Source organism: Leptidea sinapis, chromosome 42, assembly GCF_905404315.1.
Source record: "Leptidea sinapis chromosome 42, ilLepSina1.1, whole genome shotgun sequence".
Classification (NCBI taxonomy): domain Eukaryota; kingdom Metazoa; phylum Arthropoda; class Insecta; order Lepidoptera; family Pieridae; genus Leptidea; species Leptidea sinapis.
The window spans coordinates 735547-752507 of NC_066306.1; the positions used below are offsets into that span (position 1 = coordinate 735547).

General features: G+C 32.5%; 1 protein-coding gene across 1 annotated transcript; it reads left to right on the plus strand.

The window, feature by feature from the left end:
- The first annotated feature begins 351 nt into the window (after window positions 1-351).
- Window positions 352-5651, plus strand: LOC126976702 (flexible cuticle protein 12-like). Its single transcript, XM_050825212.1, has 3 exons — window positions 352-437; window positions 3718-3833; window positions 5403-5651. Exons 1-3 carry the CDS (start codon window positions 429-431, stop codon window positions 5587-5589), a joined length of 312 nt encoding a protein of 103 aa, XP_050681169.1. The 5' UTR covers window positions 352-428; the 3' UTR covers window positions 5590-5651.
- The last annotated feature ends 11310 nt before the right edge of the window (window positions 5652-16961 follow it).

The window sequence follows — 16961 nt, forward strand, 5'->3', positions numbered from 1 at the left end:
TCTCTTTCTGACCATGTAATGTACCTTTAACTTAAAAAAATGGTTAAAAATTATTTGTAACACTCCAATAATCATTTATAAATTTTATGATTTCATGTATAAACTGTAATAGTTACTAACGAAACAATTGTAAACGCAGTAAAAATCGTTATACACAACTATTATCATATGTTAATTATAAAATCATAATTAGAAAACAACTCGTAATTAGATATCGAATATTCATCCGAAAAAGTGAATAAAAATTACGAGATACATAGTTCATTGAAAAGTTAAGGTCTTCTGTTTCAACCAAAACGAGTCTGTAATAAAAAATAAAAAAAGAATGACACCACAATATATGCAAAACTATCCAACGGGTATATAAATGTTATGCATCACATTCAGAATTACATTTCAACAGCCACCGTCGAACCACATCATTCAAAATGAAATCTGTGAGTACTCAACAAATATCTACAAAATATTAGTTTTATTTTAAAAAAAACCTACTTGACTGTGAAAAGAATTTTGTTTTTAATTTAAATTAGAAAAAAATCAATTAAAATGTATTTAAATAAAACTCTTTTAACGGATTAAAAGGCCGTGTATTTGTAACTCTGTTTTTACATTAGATTTTTGCGTAAAAGTTACATTTTTGTGATTATCTTAGTCCCCCTGAAAACGTGATCTAGAAAGGTCTTGAAACTACGGGTTAGTTACAATAATATATAAAAATGTAACTAATACGCAAAAATCTAGTGTAAAACATAGTTACAATTACACGCGTTTTAATCCTTAAAAAAGTGTTTTATTTAAATGTGTAACACTCGCGTTAATCTAAGTAAATACAATCAAATGAAATATTTATTATGATTTTTATAACGAAAGGCACGATTCGCAAAAGATGTTACAATCATATATTCATTGACCTTCCTCTATTTGCAAATGTCACTAATGAATATTTGATGATACCTAAGGTGACAGTTTCTTTGTATTATAAATTTATATGTAAAAAAAGTAGGACTCCGCGCCGTGATATTAGCAAGTGAAGCACCGTTATGCTAGTGTGTGTGCGGTTGCGGGGGGGTACTAGTTACACAATTTTTTCTCCCTTAAATAATCATATATGGCCACAAATACTTATATAGTATCGGTTTTACACTTTTTCACAACGCATGACGGCATTTAAATGTTTTATTGAGACGCAAACTGATCTATCAAAGACGATGACAATTCTCATAATGGCCGCCTATCGGCCTGAAGTAGTGTAAGTGTGTGCTATGTATTTATATGTATATATTTGTATGTTAATCGGCTTGTTTTGGTGCTACACTGTTATGTAAGGTGACACGGAGTCCTTATTTTTTTACTAGTCCGTGATAATAATATATTGATTGACCTTCCTTTATTTGATTCAAAAGTCCAAATGTTACTAATGAATATTTGATGATACGTTATGTGACAGTTTCTTGGTATTATTATTTTAATAATTTATATCATAGTCAACTGGGTTGTTCTACAAACAAAATAGATCATTCTTGATTAACATAATAAGCTTTTGGTAAATTATAGCAGACTGCGTTATCAAAAGATAAAAATATCTTTGAAATTAGATTATTGTTAGAGTTAGAGTGTGATTTCTTAAATCTACTTTATGTAAATACCTGACAACCTAGGCTTTAGGCCCCTTTGCACTGGATGCCGGCTAGATTATGGGTACCACAACGGAACCTATTTCAGCTGTGAAGCAGTTACGTGTAAGCATTATTGTGTTTCGATCTGAAGGGCGTCGTAGCTAGGCAAACAAGACTTAGCATCTTATGTCTCAAGGTGAAGAGCCCAATTAGTGTAGTAACGCTCAGAATTTTGGGTTTTTCATGAATCCTGAGCGGCACTGCATTGCTATGGGCAGGGCGTTTCAATTCCCATCAAATGAATGTACTGCTCGTCTCATCCCTTATTGTCATAAAAAACCCTTGCCGAAGCCTTCCTATAACGCCTCTTAAAAGAAATACGCTCTCAGATATGATTTAAAACCAGGTTTGTTACTTTAGTGTGCGTGACAAGTCTACTACGTATTACACTCGCGATTTGTATGTCATTTTGTCTCAGTGTATTGCTAAAAATAGAGGCTAACTAGTCTAGTCTATCAAGATGCATATTCAGGTATATTTTCAGTGTTTGCAAATTTCATCTTTCGGTTAAGCTATTAAGATTTGAAAGAGAGACAAACAAAAAAAAACACAAAGTCACACTACTACCGTCTGATATTACTTATTAGTTTAATTTTTGATATAATTTGATACGGACGCGACTAAAGCAAGGGTATTCAAAATGTATCAGCTCGAACTGTTCTGTGAATGGCTGGATCACTTGGCGTTGCGTAGAGACTTTTAGTCGATTGATTGTGTGTCTTCTACTGCATTTATCACGGGGAGTGTTCCGAAGATCTGTTTGACCTGATTCCTGCCATCGAATTCCACCTTCGCACAACATGCCACACATTAGGATATCATTACCACCATCTGTATGGGTGGCGGTCCTCCACAAGGAGCTTTCTTCGACGTACTACAAAGTTGTGGAATGAGCTTCCTTCCCGGAAACGGGAAGATACGACGTGGGTACCTTCTAAAAAAGTGCGTACACTTTCCTTAGAGGCCAGCAACGCTCCTGTGATTCATCTGGTGATACAAGAGAATGTCAGCGGCGGTGATCACTTAAGACCAGGTGACCCGTATGCTCGTTAGTCCTCAAAAAAAATATGTTTTGTAACCTTTAATCTCCGTGCGGGCCATCATTCATCTATCTGTCTATCATCAGTTAAGAAATACAAATGTATGTGTTTCACAATAAACATGAATATGAAAGTGTTCTGTAATTAATATCAAAATGGCGGATCGACTGACTTAGGTGCAGAGGTCAAACGTATTACGAATTCATAAATCATAATTAACAAAATATGAAATTGCATTAATAGTTGTTGTAGTAATTGTTGAAGTTTCAGCAATAAATTTAAAAGAGATTCGAAAAGACTGCATTTGAAATGACTGCCTTTAAATAGCTACAGTATTTATGTAATGAAACGTCTAAGTTATCATTATTAATCTTAATATAAGGCTCACTTAACAAGACAAAACTTAAAAGTAAGCTGTTAAAATGGTGGATTTTTATATTTTTTCAAATTGTGTTAGTTTAAAATATGTACATTAAATGCAAAAGATTACCTTTGAGTGAATCCAGCTTTGGTGGTTAGCTGGCTTGAAAACTGGCTCCTATGTACAGGATGCCGGCTAGATTATTGGTAACACAACGCCGCCTTTTTCTGCCATGAAGCAGCAATGTGTTAGCATTACTGTGTTTCGGTCTGAAGGGCGCCGTAGCTAGTGAAATTACTGGGCAAATGTGACTTAACATCTTATGTCTCAAGGTGACAAGCGCAATTGTAGTGCCGCTCAGAATTTTTCAAGAATCCTGAGCGGGACTGCATTGTGATGGGCAGGGTGTATCAATTACCATCAGCTGAACATCGTGCTCGTCCCATCCCTTATTTTCATAAAAAGAATCACTTTGATCCGAGCACGAGATGAGAGCAAACTTTTCATTGGTGACGCCGACAAAACTCTCATTGGCTCGTCAACTATTGCAGTTACACAATGTGTCATTCTCGATGTTATTCCACCATATTTTTTTTTCATAACCGTACATGTTGGACATTATCGATCGGTTTATTTCCAGTTCATCGCAATTGCTCTGTTCGTCGCTGTGGCCGCTGCCATCCCAGTAGATAACAAAGACGCCGTTATCACTAAACAAACTTTTAACAACATCGGAGTTGATGGTCACCAATACAGGTAAAACAATTATGATATATAATTATATATACTTAAAACAATGGCGACATGCAAAACAATTGACAAATGAAGTTATACATTGCTATAATGTTATTCGAATATATATATAGTCAAATATTAGATTTGTCTAGGTTTGTTGTATATTAGGTCAAATATGTAATATTGTTATATAAGTTGTGGGGTTGTTGAATGAAGGGGGGATGGTAGCCTGCTATCAAATGGCCCCCATGATAGTTCTTCCCTAGTGATAGCTGACAGAAAACGTACATAATATGATGTACAGGTTTATACTGATGATGTATTTTATTATTGAAGTAAAACTTCTTTAAGCGGGACTGGGGGTAACTCAGAATATTTTTCTGACGGAAGTAACGTTAGTACTTCCGGCAGAAAAAAGTCAATTGATACAATTTTTAACCATTATAATTTAATGGTTTAAAAATTGTTTCAAATTGCTCAGTAATATTTTCTGAAAATCACCAAGTGTATTTGTTCATTTATGATAAATAATAAATAAAAGTTCACAGTCTGTTTTGACTTTGTTTTGAAACGTTTGCGACATTCGTTAATTTTTCTTCGTCCATCGGACAGGCAAAAGGTCCGAGCCCATAGAGCCATATACGTTAATATTCAATAACAACGTCATATTGATATGTGTGATATTAATAATTTAATTATTTTTATTCAATTATTTATTAATAACACGACTTTAATTAATGTAATTATTAAGGTATAAATTAAATCTTCTTGTCTTTCAACTTTATAGAATACATTTATATACTGGATGTCCTAGAATAGGTGGGACAAACAAGGGAAAATGAAAATAACATATTTTATCTATGAGCTTTCAGATAAGCAAAAAAAGGATATATATGTATCTGTTAATTATTCCTAAAGTTAATTATAATTAAGTTTTACTTCAATCGCGCGTAAAGATCTTTATTAGTACCGTTCATTGTTATTTATACACAGTACCTTTTAGATATATAACAACTTTTATGCATAATAAAATGAATAAATATCTCTATTTTTAGTTAAATACTAGCTGACCCGACGGACGTTTTTCTGTATATAATAAATAAAATACTTTTTTTTTATGAATTTGTCAATAATATTTCATAACATCAAGAATTATTGCGTAAAATATACTCCGTGTTGTTATAATGAAATTATTGTTTCACGGCACAACTGTCAAACCGTGCGTCAATAAATTATCTCATAGCAAATATTATGTCCATGCAAAACAAATATTGGAAATAAAAATAATTATGGGTCCCAAATCGAAATAAAAACTATCCAATCTCTCAAGTTGGACTAAACTGCACTCCATGAAGTAATCCCCATTAAAATCCGTTCATTAGTTTAGGAGAGAAACAAACATTGGTGACACTGGATTTTTATATATTAAGATTTAAGTTTAGTTAAGTAGCACATAATGATAATGCGTAAATAGCATATTGTCGTTAGACAAATCACAGCATAGTCTGTGGTTTAAATAAGTTCATGAATTATTATTTTATTCTCACTTAGCATGTGTGTGTACCCTTACTAATCACTCCGTTATTACAGCTACGAGACCAGCGACGGCAAATCCGAGGTCCAGGAAGGTTCGTTCAAGAACGTCGGTCCTGAACAGGTCTACGAGGTCCGCGGCTCCTTCTCCTACCCTGGTCCCGATGGCGTCTTTTACACCGTGAACTATGTCGCCAATGAGAATGGTTTCCAGCCCTCAGGTGAACACATCCCCAAAGCTTGAGTTAGACTAAGACTGATGATTTGTTAATGTTGATTAGAAAGTAAATGTTTTTTTGATTCCGCTACCTTTGTTTTTTTCTCCCATATTTTTACGAAAACCAGTTTCACAAATTAAATTTGAAAACAAAATTTATGAACGATGCGGGACTCGAACTCGCGACCTCCTTCCGTTAGATAATCATTCGTAAATTTTGTTTTCAAGTTTAATTTGTGTGATTTATCCCAGAACTGAGGGTTATCACTTCAAAAAAATAACAAATCGTTTAGAAAACTAGTTTGTAAAAATAACCATGGATATCTAAGTGATCCGACAGCCTGGGAGTAGATTATAATTATTTTATAGCAATAGCAATTACAATATTGTATATTTAATTAAAAAGAGCGCAAAAAAATGCTGGGAGAGTTTCTTGCGCCGCTTCTTCTCTCTCAGAGGGCCATCTGTTTCCGAAGCGGTAGTAGTGTCTAGTTTATTAGAAAAGACATCAAAAAGAATTCTAAAGGAATCAATTTTGAGAAAATTAATGTCTTTTATACCTTTTGAAATATTAAAATATAGATCTTAGCTATATTACAACTTATCATCTCAGTATTATTGTGGATGAGCTGAGTTTGTTTCGCTTGTTCTTCTCAGGTCTGAGGCATACTTTTCCGAATGGGTTTTTCACTTTCAATTAGTGATTTCATATCCTATTTTGAATAAAATAAAATTTATTGAAGTAGGCGTTACTTTGCGGAAATCCATAATTATACAAATGATTTAAGTTTTCTTTAGTGTTAATTCCGCCAATATTTGTTTTTAAACAATTCGACACGTGTTTCGTGCATCTCTGTCTCGTGCCAGATTTTGGCGAGACAACACGTCCTGAGGATGCCTCGTGTAGAGGCGAAACACGTGTCGAATTGTTTAAAAACAAATATTGGCGGAGTTAAGACTAAAGCAAATTTAAATCATTTGTTGAATAAAATAATTTAAATTTGAATTACAAAAATAATGTCCACGTTATTGCCTACGAACAACTACCATATATGCGCTTCTAAGTGGCATGTTCACTTTGTAACATAAGTTACTAGTGTATACAGGGTGGTACAAACCGGTCAGTATGGGGATTTCAGAATATATAAGAGATTGAAGAATATCTTCCAAGTAACCACGATATTGATTTTAGAAAAAACAAAAACTGAATTCATAGATTGTCAAAAAAAACACGTCTCGGAAATCGAATCCGATCATTTTGGAAAAAAAATACATTTTTGTTTTATTGCCATATTGATAGTGTAGGTTGTAGGGAGTGATTATTGCTATGAAACCTTTTGTCTTAAATTAAAATAAATTGCTTTATTTGATATTATTTCATGTAAGTTGTCGGTTTGTATAGGCAATAATCAATCGTCATGTTGTCTGCGTATACCAGTAAAACTATTTTATTTTGCTGTTATTTGAAAATTAAATGTGAACTTCTAAGATTGCCGAATTTCAATTAAAAAACAATGAATGCTTCATGTCTACGTACCAGTAAAAATATGTTTTTTGCTGTTATTTTAAAATGGAACGTGAACTTCTAGATTGCCAATTTTCAATTAAAACGACGAAATTCGACCGGTTTTGGTGAGCCATCCTGTATGTCGTAGGTATATTGTCAAAGGCGTGATATTACAATTTCACTAGTTTTATTATAATAAAACGGTAGATTGTCAATCGACTGCATTTCTTATAATTTAACGGCCTAGTTTTAGTGACATTGTTAGGTCACGGGTACACTATAGTGATCCAAATGTTATGAGCTTTCTTGAGTATTTTGCTTCTACACGAGGCATCCTCAGGAGATGTTGAGTAACCTAGTTATACCATTGAGAGGCTCCTTTGCACAAGAAGCCGGCTAGATAATGGGTGCCACAATGTCGCCTATTTCTGCCGTGAAGCAGTAATGTGTAAACATTACTGTGTTTAGGTCTGAAGGGCACCGTAGCTAGTGAAATTACTAGGCAGATGAGACTTAACATCTTTTTTTTTATGAAAATAATGGACGAGACGAGCAGGACGTTTAGTTGATGGTAATTGATACGCCCTGCCCGATGCAATGCAGTGCCCCTCAAGATTTTTGAAAAACCCAAAAATTCTGAGCGCCACTACAACTGCGCTCGTCACCTTGAGACAAAAGATGTCAAGTCTCATTTGCCCAGTAATTACACTAGCTACGGCGCCCTTCAGACCGAAACACAGTAATGCTTACACATTATTGCTTCACGGCAGAAAAAGGCACATATAATCTTATGTCTCAAGGAGACGAGCGCAATTGTAGTGCCGCTCAGAATTTTTGTGTTTTTCAAGAATCCTGAGCGGCACTGCATTGTAATGGACATGGCGTATCAATTACCTTACCTTACTGTCATAAATAAATCTGGATGTAGCCAGATTCTATCTAGTAAAGACAATAAGTGTACATCACAGAGTGTCGGCTGTGTGCAGGTGGGGTTTTACAATCCATTAGAGTACTTACCTAGATCAAAGTTAATCAGACGGGAGAAAAGAACCTAAAAAGAGTTCTATTGTGGGATACTCTTTTGTATTGTATACATCTGAAGAATACTCTACCTTAATTATGACTGAAATTTTATAAGAGTTATGAATATTTTGGCTAAATACTTTGAACTAAGTATATTTATATTTTTTTTATTTATTCTATTATCATTATTATCACATTACATATACCGATATAAAACTAGGTCCACTTAGCATCTAAAAAAAACCACATAGGTTAACAACTAATGCTATAAATTAATTGAACAACAGTGAAAATATTTTAAAAGAAATAAAAACGAATAAATATAACTTATAAATATGACTTAGCAGGTTCAAATTCTCTTAGCTGCTATAATTTTTATAATAGATAATCTTTTAGTGAAAATTAAACATAAATATAATGAAAATATATTTTTGACAACACTCTTGGTCATAGTAATATTAAATTTCTTTGTTAGTTTGCATTTTGGAAAAAGTTTAGCTTTAATGAGAGCAAGTAGAATGAAACTCATTGCCACTCTTAAGATCCAAATTACACCTTCATCATTTACATTAAATTTAAAGTGATGCAAGAAAGATACTTAAACATGAAATACGCAATGCCTTTCATGAGTAAGTCAAAATAATATAATATGTAGTTTACTAAGTAAAACACAAGAGTTATTAAATACAGTGGAAACATAGATCCACACACACCGTAAATAAAAAAAGACGTGTGGCACTCGGGGACTGCCGCGGTAAAGCTAATGCATAGCATTTTTTATCAACTTATGCAATTATAATTATTTATTTATTTTATTTATGCAGTATTTTTTTTGATAAAATTATTTAAAAAAAAAGCAAACGGGAAGTGAGTAAAATTTAACTTGTAAGATTTGATTACAGACAGACAACGGGACAGGTGAAATTAAATAAAAATGCTTGTCATAATAATAAAAATTAAAAAACGTGATAAAAAAATAAAGAAATTACAAAAAATCAAGATGTACGCCAGGCTTGAACCTGAGACCTTCTGCACAAAAAGACAGATAGAAATATCTATATAGATCTAGTAAGTAAGTGTTAGGTTATTTTCGTTACGGAATTTCTGGATTCGGTCTCCACGCTCAAGGCCCACGATACAAGCTATGCAATAGCTTGATAAAGGTTAATTATGATAGGTGTTTTATTAGCGATTATAAAAAATATAATAACTTTACTTTAAAAAACATGAAGCAGTGTTTCTGGTAACAGGATCATCCAGCCTACACAAGCAGTGCAGCACCACATTTAAGCGATTATGACCACGAGAACTCAACCAAATAAGAAATAAAGTGTGTGCGTGTAATCTTTACGCGCGATTGAAGTATAACTTAATAATAATTAACTTTAGGAATAATTAACAAATACATTACATTAAATAAAGCCTTGCTACCAAATAAGCACTCACGTATTACTGAGGAGTTTTGTTAGATATTTGCAATTTTTTTTTCTCGGAAACGCTGACGATATAACTTCACCTTTTGAGCAAAGTTGGCATTATCTCTACCTAAAATAAAAGAATGCCTTTATAATAAACGACATTATTTAATCAAGTGAGATTTTATATAACATTATATCATTCTTTGTAAAATACAAAGAATGACATAATGTTATATTTTGATATTATTATTCATCAGAAAATGAACACTCAAACTTTTTACAGGTGAGGTCATTATCAGGTTCTTCATTTTCTCTTTTATGCTTATTTATTGATGAAAGAGTAAAATTTTCCTGGGATTCCGCCATTTTATTTGACTGATTCTTATTATCATTTTATGTTCTATAAATAGATATTATATATATATATATATATTATATATAATTATAAATAATTCATTCATACCATTTGCACATTTTAAAATATTCACTCATTAAATAAAATAATTTATTATAAGACATTGAAGGTTATTAGCACATATTATGGGCTAATAATGGACGAAGAAGCTAAAAACAAATTAACGAATGTCGCAAATGTCAGAAAAAATCTCATAACTTATATACCTATTATTTATTACAAAAGTAGTAATAAATAAGCAAATTATATACTTGGGGATTCTAAAAAATATTACTGAGCATTGAAATGTTTTTTTAAAACCATAAAATTATAACGGCTTAAAAAATTGTTTCAATTGACTTTTTTACTGAGCGTTACTTCCGTCAGAAAAAAATTATAGGTTACCCCCAAGTCGCGCCTAAAGAAGTTTTACTCCAAAAAATGTTATACATATTATGCAATACTCGCTAAATACTTACAATTATCATAAATTTTGGTTACAAATTTAATTTAATACAAAAACGGCTAAAAATAAAGTAGAGTATTGTTCACATTGGACAAAATCCTCGTATGTTAAGATTACATCTGCAACTTCAAAGGCGCTTTGACACGAGGTGTTAATGCACGGTTTTATTACTTACGTGTACGTGGATAAGATCCCACAGCCTTTGTTGCTCTGCTATCACTTTATTGTTAGAACATTCTTAATGTAATTACGTTTGAATTGGCTGTGTAACATATATTTTGTGGAATAATTTTGAATCTCGATAGTAAATTTTGTACATTGGCATGATTGTTTGTTTCTCGTGGTTTGCACAACTTGATATTTGTAAGCTTATTATAAAATAATAAATAATAAAATAGCCTTTATTATTATAGATATGCGGCCGATATTACCACCATCTTTGTGCTGCGAAGACGGCTATTCGCGCGATTTATAACCTAGGTCCTAAAGAAAAAATTAAGAAATAAATATTTTAAATGTTGCTTCTCAATACATTTTTGATAATGTTTTGTATGTACATAAGCACATTGAGGAATTTTCTAGAAACTGTGACATTCATAATGTTAACACGAGTAACAAATATAAACTTGTTATACCTACTACTCGGTTGGGTCGAGTAAGTCTTTTGTTGGGCGATGTATATGCTTCTACAATATGATCCCAGAAAATGTACAAAACAAATGTGTTACAAAATTTAAGAGAATTGTTAAAAAGCGTTTGTGTGGGAAAGTTTACTATAGCATAAACGATTTTCTTAGTGACACCACGGACTGGGAATAAAGCGAACACTCTCAGGCTCTTTAATTATAAATGTTTATTGTACTTTAAGAAAATATGGATTACAATGTGATAGACATTGTAATCCATATTTTCAAATTTAAAAAAAAAAGCCCGCTGAGTTTCTTGCGGCCATTCTTCTCAGGTATGAGGCAGTCTCTTTTGAATGGGTGGTAGTTTTTGACGTTCAATAAGTGATTTTAAACCCTTTTTTGAATAAAAATATTTGAATTTAGACATAGGCCTCTTCCAACTGCCTCACAGACTCCTGTTTTCAGCTGTTCTAGTCCATTTGCTACCGGCAACTGTTTTAATCTCGTCCACGTGTAAGCTTATTATTAGATATTAAATTGATACAAATCGAGAAAGAATCATCATAAACTTGAAAACGAAATGAAAATGAATTAATTTTTGAAGAAAAACTGAAACATTCACACAAAAAAAGTTAATGAGAACAAAACATATGCTTAATATAATACCTAACTTACTTAATACAAGAAACGTACGACGTACAGTTTGTACCAACAACATATTTAAAGATAATCGTAGCCGTACTAACCTAGCATATCACTCCTGCATCAATCGTATTTGTCGCCAATTTAATACAGTTTCTCAAAACAATCAGCAACTCAATTTATTTAATTCCACATCAACCTGCTTTCGTCATAATGTCATTGACTCACTGCGTAAGGGAGCTAATTTGTAGAAATTAATATTATTTTTGTTACACTACTTTAAATAATCTGTATGTCTCGAAATCTTTTGTACATGCCAGTTATTGATATTTTTGCTATGTGTCTTTTCGTTTTAAGTCTCCTTGTTGATATTTTTACATTTGTGCATGAATATTGTTGGTTTGTCAAATAAAGTAAAAAAAAAAAGCAAAACTAAATGTGGCAGTGGTCTTCCAAAACTGGAGTCCACTCAGTTATAGTTGTGTCGATACAAACTGTAGTTATTAGATCTTTAAATTTACTAGATATCGAGTTTAGGATACAATTCAGGCACGGATTTGACTAATTTATTTATCTTTCCCATTTCTGAACAAATTATTTCAATTTAATATCTAAATGTTGTATTTTACAGTGGTAGATATTTTTTGACGGAGCATTTTATATTTTTTATAACTTTTTATGGAAATTGCGAGACACTTGCAGCTAAGTGCTCATCGCCACCCTGAATCTCGAGACCAGAGAAGTGACGAAAACATTTTAGTACTTTTATTGAATTGATTTTGTATTTATTTTGATATGTGTCATAAAAACACACAAAAAATATTTTAAGGCAGAGAGTGATTGCTATGTATTTAGTTCACTTTGACCCTTTCACTGCGGAACCCCAAGTAATGTTCATTATCGTTAAAAATCGTCAACACCTCGCAATCATTACCACGTTATCTACCGAACTCGGTTTTACGACATCAACTTAGGGAAGTTTTTGCGTAGAATCGCTCAAACTTTCAATTTTCCTGTCATTAAACCTCTCTTAGCGATCGGCAAAAAAGCGAACGAAACGTGGCCGTGAGTACAATCAAAATACGTTCTGTTTGATAGAGGGGTGCGTTCCGGTGTAATTACGTGGCGAACTGGCGCCTCTAATATAAAGGTTTCGACAAGAGTAGATTAAAAAAAAATAAGAGAGATTTACTTTTCTTTTTTTAAAGTGGATAATACTTGGGTGTTGATTGTTTGACTACTACTACTGTTGTGCCGCCGCGGCCGCTTCTTTAAACCTCCTTGATCACCATGTTATTATCATCATCATATCTTCTTAATTTGAGATATATTTTATCTATTTTGACATATTATCCTTGGTCTGCTTCTGCCTCCTTTTCTTGTATGATATTCTGATTTCTTTTTCGATTCTTATATCATGATGACAATCTTCTTCAACTATGATCGCCTGGTACCAAAACATTGTAATGCTTCCTACCTCATTTTCTCCCACGTTAAATCTTATAAATTTATGTGTCTGTCTCATTGTCTTGCCGGCTGAGTCCTATACATTTACCTATTTGTGCCTCTATTGTCTCGCTTTTTCGTTTCATCGAGTTTCAAATCACAACGATTCTAAAGAAGTTTCACTTCAAAAAATTTCAAAATGTTTATGTAATGCTTAATTTGGATTGATGAAGTTTTTTAAGCTTTCTCGTGTAAGTTATGACGTTTTAATATTTTTCTAGCATCGGCATAGATTGTAATAAACATATTAATTCGTAAAATGTTGCAGCTTTAAAATATTAAAATTTGTAAAGAGTAGCTATGACTTTCTAGATACTGCTTCTTATTAAAACTCAAAATTTTATTCGGAAAAGGTTTCTTCCAAATGAGGGTAAATGGTAAAATTTATAATTTTTGCAAAATATTCCTAATTTACGATTGCGAGCAAAAAATCTCCCAACGGCTAGTGAGTACACACACGGCGAATTGTCGCCCACATAAATAATGTATCGTACTCGTGTAACAATATTAAAATGCGTAAATCATTACATCCACCGAACACATGTTCTTGCAAGACGGGTTGTTCTAACAAATAATTCCACTCTTCTTTTACAACACGTTTTTTGTTACTGGTCTAAGTAATGAGATTGTCGCGTCTTAATAAAGTTAAATTTGCTAAATTATTATTCAAATTTATTTCACTTTTTACAATGTTACAATGTTCACATAATACTTTTTAATTATTAAGAACTAGCTAACCCGACAGGCGCTGTTCTGTCAATAAAAAAAATAAGAATGTAAAAATTCGGGAAAAATACACTCTAAAGCCATCATAACAGTTTGTACAATACTGTATTTATAATTGCAAATTTTTTTTAGTATTAAAATAGATATAGTATCCTTAAGAGATAGACATATGCCCTCGCAGACTTTTCTGTAGACCTTTATAAGATACATAATTCCACGATACATTATTTTGTTATATCTCAAAGGGCTCAAACAGCGTTTTCGTTGAAAGCTCCCAGGTGGCTTATTTTTTCCGACATCTTCAACAAATTAATGTTTACACAAAATATGTACAAAACGTAAAGAATAATATATATAAGTAAATAAAAAATAATGTTAGCAAAAACTGAACAAATTTAATACTAAAACCTTCCTTCAAAACCACGCTATCTATTGGTGAAAACAGCATCAAAATCGGTGCAGTAATTTTTAAGTTTATCGCGAACAGACAGACGCAGCGGAGGACTTTTTTTTATAATATTTCATTATGACAGTTGTTGCCTACTGTATTCATAACTCTTCGAGGAATGAAATCGTTTAATTTTTTGATTTTTACTGATTTTAGTTGAAATATCCAAGTGTTTGTGTTATCCCCACAGAAATTTTATAAAGTTTTGTTAAATACTGAAATAGTAATGAGTAACAATGGGTAAACCTCTCTGAATTGTATCTCTAACTTTGACAATAATTTGAGTCATTTTGTGACTGTCGACGCCAGATTTCCTATCGTCGACTGTATTAAATTTAATATCGAGCCATACATCCAAACCCATCAAATAACTCAAATATTTCTTCGTTTTGACCGAGTAGATATTCTGTCAATCATACTTCATCCTTCATCTATCTGTCAAATACAACCTTCATTCATTCATTCAATTCTATTCCAACTACTTGCACACGACACCTGAACTACACAGGAAACTATAATTGTATCTAATCCTGTTAAGACAGACGAAATATACATCTTTAAGAAGATATCAATCTTTCTTTTGTTCATCGCGAACAGTGACCTAAATAACATTCAAATTATATTTATTTGATTTAAACTTTATCACGTGACCAATGTTGCTAGTGGCTACTATTTGGCTAAATAAACATTAGAACTGTTATGAATGTACGGAGACGAAAAAGCTTGTTTGCATAAAGAGTAGATTAGCCTCGATAAGACAAAAATTTTGACTATCTTTTCCATATTATTATTTTGTTATTATACTAGCAGCATAATATGCGTAAATGAAATGAAATTTTATTTGCAGGAAACATTGTACTTTAGATGTTAACAATATAATGGATAATCCAATATGTTTCGTCAATTGACATGCAAAATATGTTACAAAATTGTCTAAACACTACTCGTACTGTTATACCGAAACATGTCGGGTTTCACAATGATATAAATAATATTTATAAAATGAAATTTTAAGATATTATAATATGAGTCGTAAATAACTTAATAATTGAAGACGTCAGTGGATGAAGGTGATATGTCGCATTTCCGGGTTTTAATTTTTTTTTGCGTAGATGAAGTTGATAGGTCAATTCCAGTGACTACAGACCTTAAGATAATCGATTTAGGGCACATTTTGGAAAATAGATAGTCGATAAAGGGGTTATGTTCAGTTCAATTTAAAAATGGCACTGGATGAAAGTGGTATGGGCCCATATCACCGCCTTCCAGATAAATAAAGTAAAAAGTTTGTTATTTTTACGTGGAAGAAGGTGATATGTGCGGACATAACACCTTCTTCCACTCAGATTGCGATGATCGAATGATGCAAATCACTCAACAGTGAATAAAGGTGTTATGTGACGTACATATCACCTTCATTCATTCACGACATTCGATTGTTTTGATTTTCATTCTGTCACTGTCGCGCTTTCTAATTGTGTGATTAGTGTATTAAAATGTCTAAAATACATAATTGATATTGGTCAAGTGAAAATGCAATGGCGGGAGCGAAATCGAGAGCAAAGTTATTAGTGGAAGCTGCTCTTAATCACGATGTTATCGAAAAACCGGGAAACAATGATATTTACAAGGATAATAACCTCAAAAATGTTGAAGGTAAGTGTTATTGTCATTATTTAACTTGATAATATGTTGATATTGCGGTAAATACCTATATTATTATGACTTATTGAAGTTTTCAGTTAATCTAGAAGTGGCTATCATGGTCTATGAATAGTTTATTGACTTAATTTAGTTGCGCTTTACTGTTTTGTATGGAAAATTACGGTAACGGTTAAAATAAATGATATAAGCTTGGTTTTTTAGTTTTGGGGTTTGTTATTTTTTTAAATTCATTTTTTTACTTGCTTTTTGGTTGGAAATGGTGGAAAACTAGGCAATGATATAATGATAAAAAACGGAAGGGCAAAGGGGTTAAAAACGAGTTTTGTCAAATTTGTTTGAAATTAAAAGACCTTTTTCTGTCTATGGTTTTTCTTTTCATTTATTTTCTGTTCGCATGCCTTCATCTAAGTGCTTACAGCTTTTTTCTCTCTCGCAGGCAAGCTATGTCCTGTTCCAGATCCTCAAGATGAATGTATCAACAGTTATGAAACTACTGAGCCATATACTAACGGTCAAGACATAAGTTTTAGAGGCAGTTATATGAACATTAGTTCCCCTGTAAGAGGGATAGATTTAGATATTATAGAGAATTCCATAGATGAACCTATAGAGTCTACTTTTCTCTCCTTACGAAATAAAAAGCTGTACACAATCTTACAGAATGTATCTCCTTCTAGCAAAAATGGCGAAGATTTTTCTTCGGGCTGTGATGATATTTTTATTCCGAAAAATCCCTCGAGCTCTAGTTCTTGTAGCATAAGCGAGCATGATGATAGCACAGGGAAAGAATATCTTATTATTCCCTCTACTAGTAGCCAACACCAACGTGAAAATTTAGAGGAAACTAATGTGCCAAAAAAACGTAAGATATTCCCACCCAAAGAAAACAAATCCAAAAAACGCCCCAGAAATGAATTATCTTGGAAGAAAAAGTCCGCAGCTATAGCTAGAGCACAGGGAAAGGGATATAAGAAT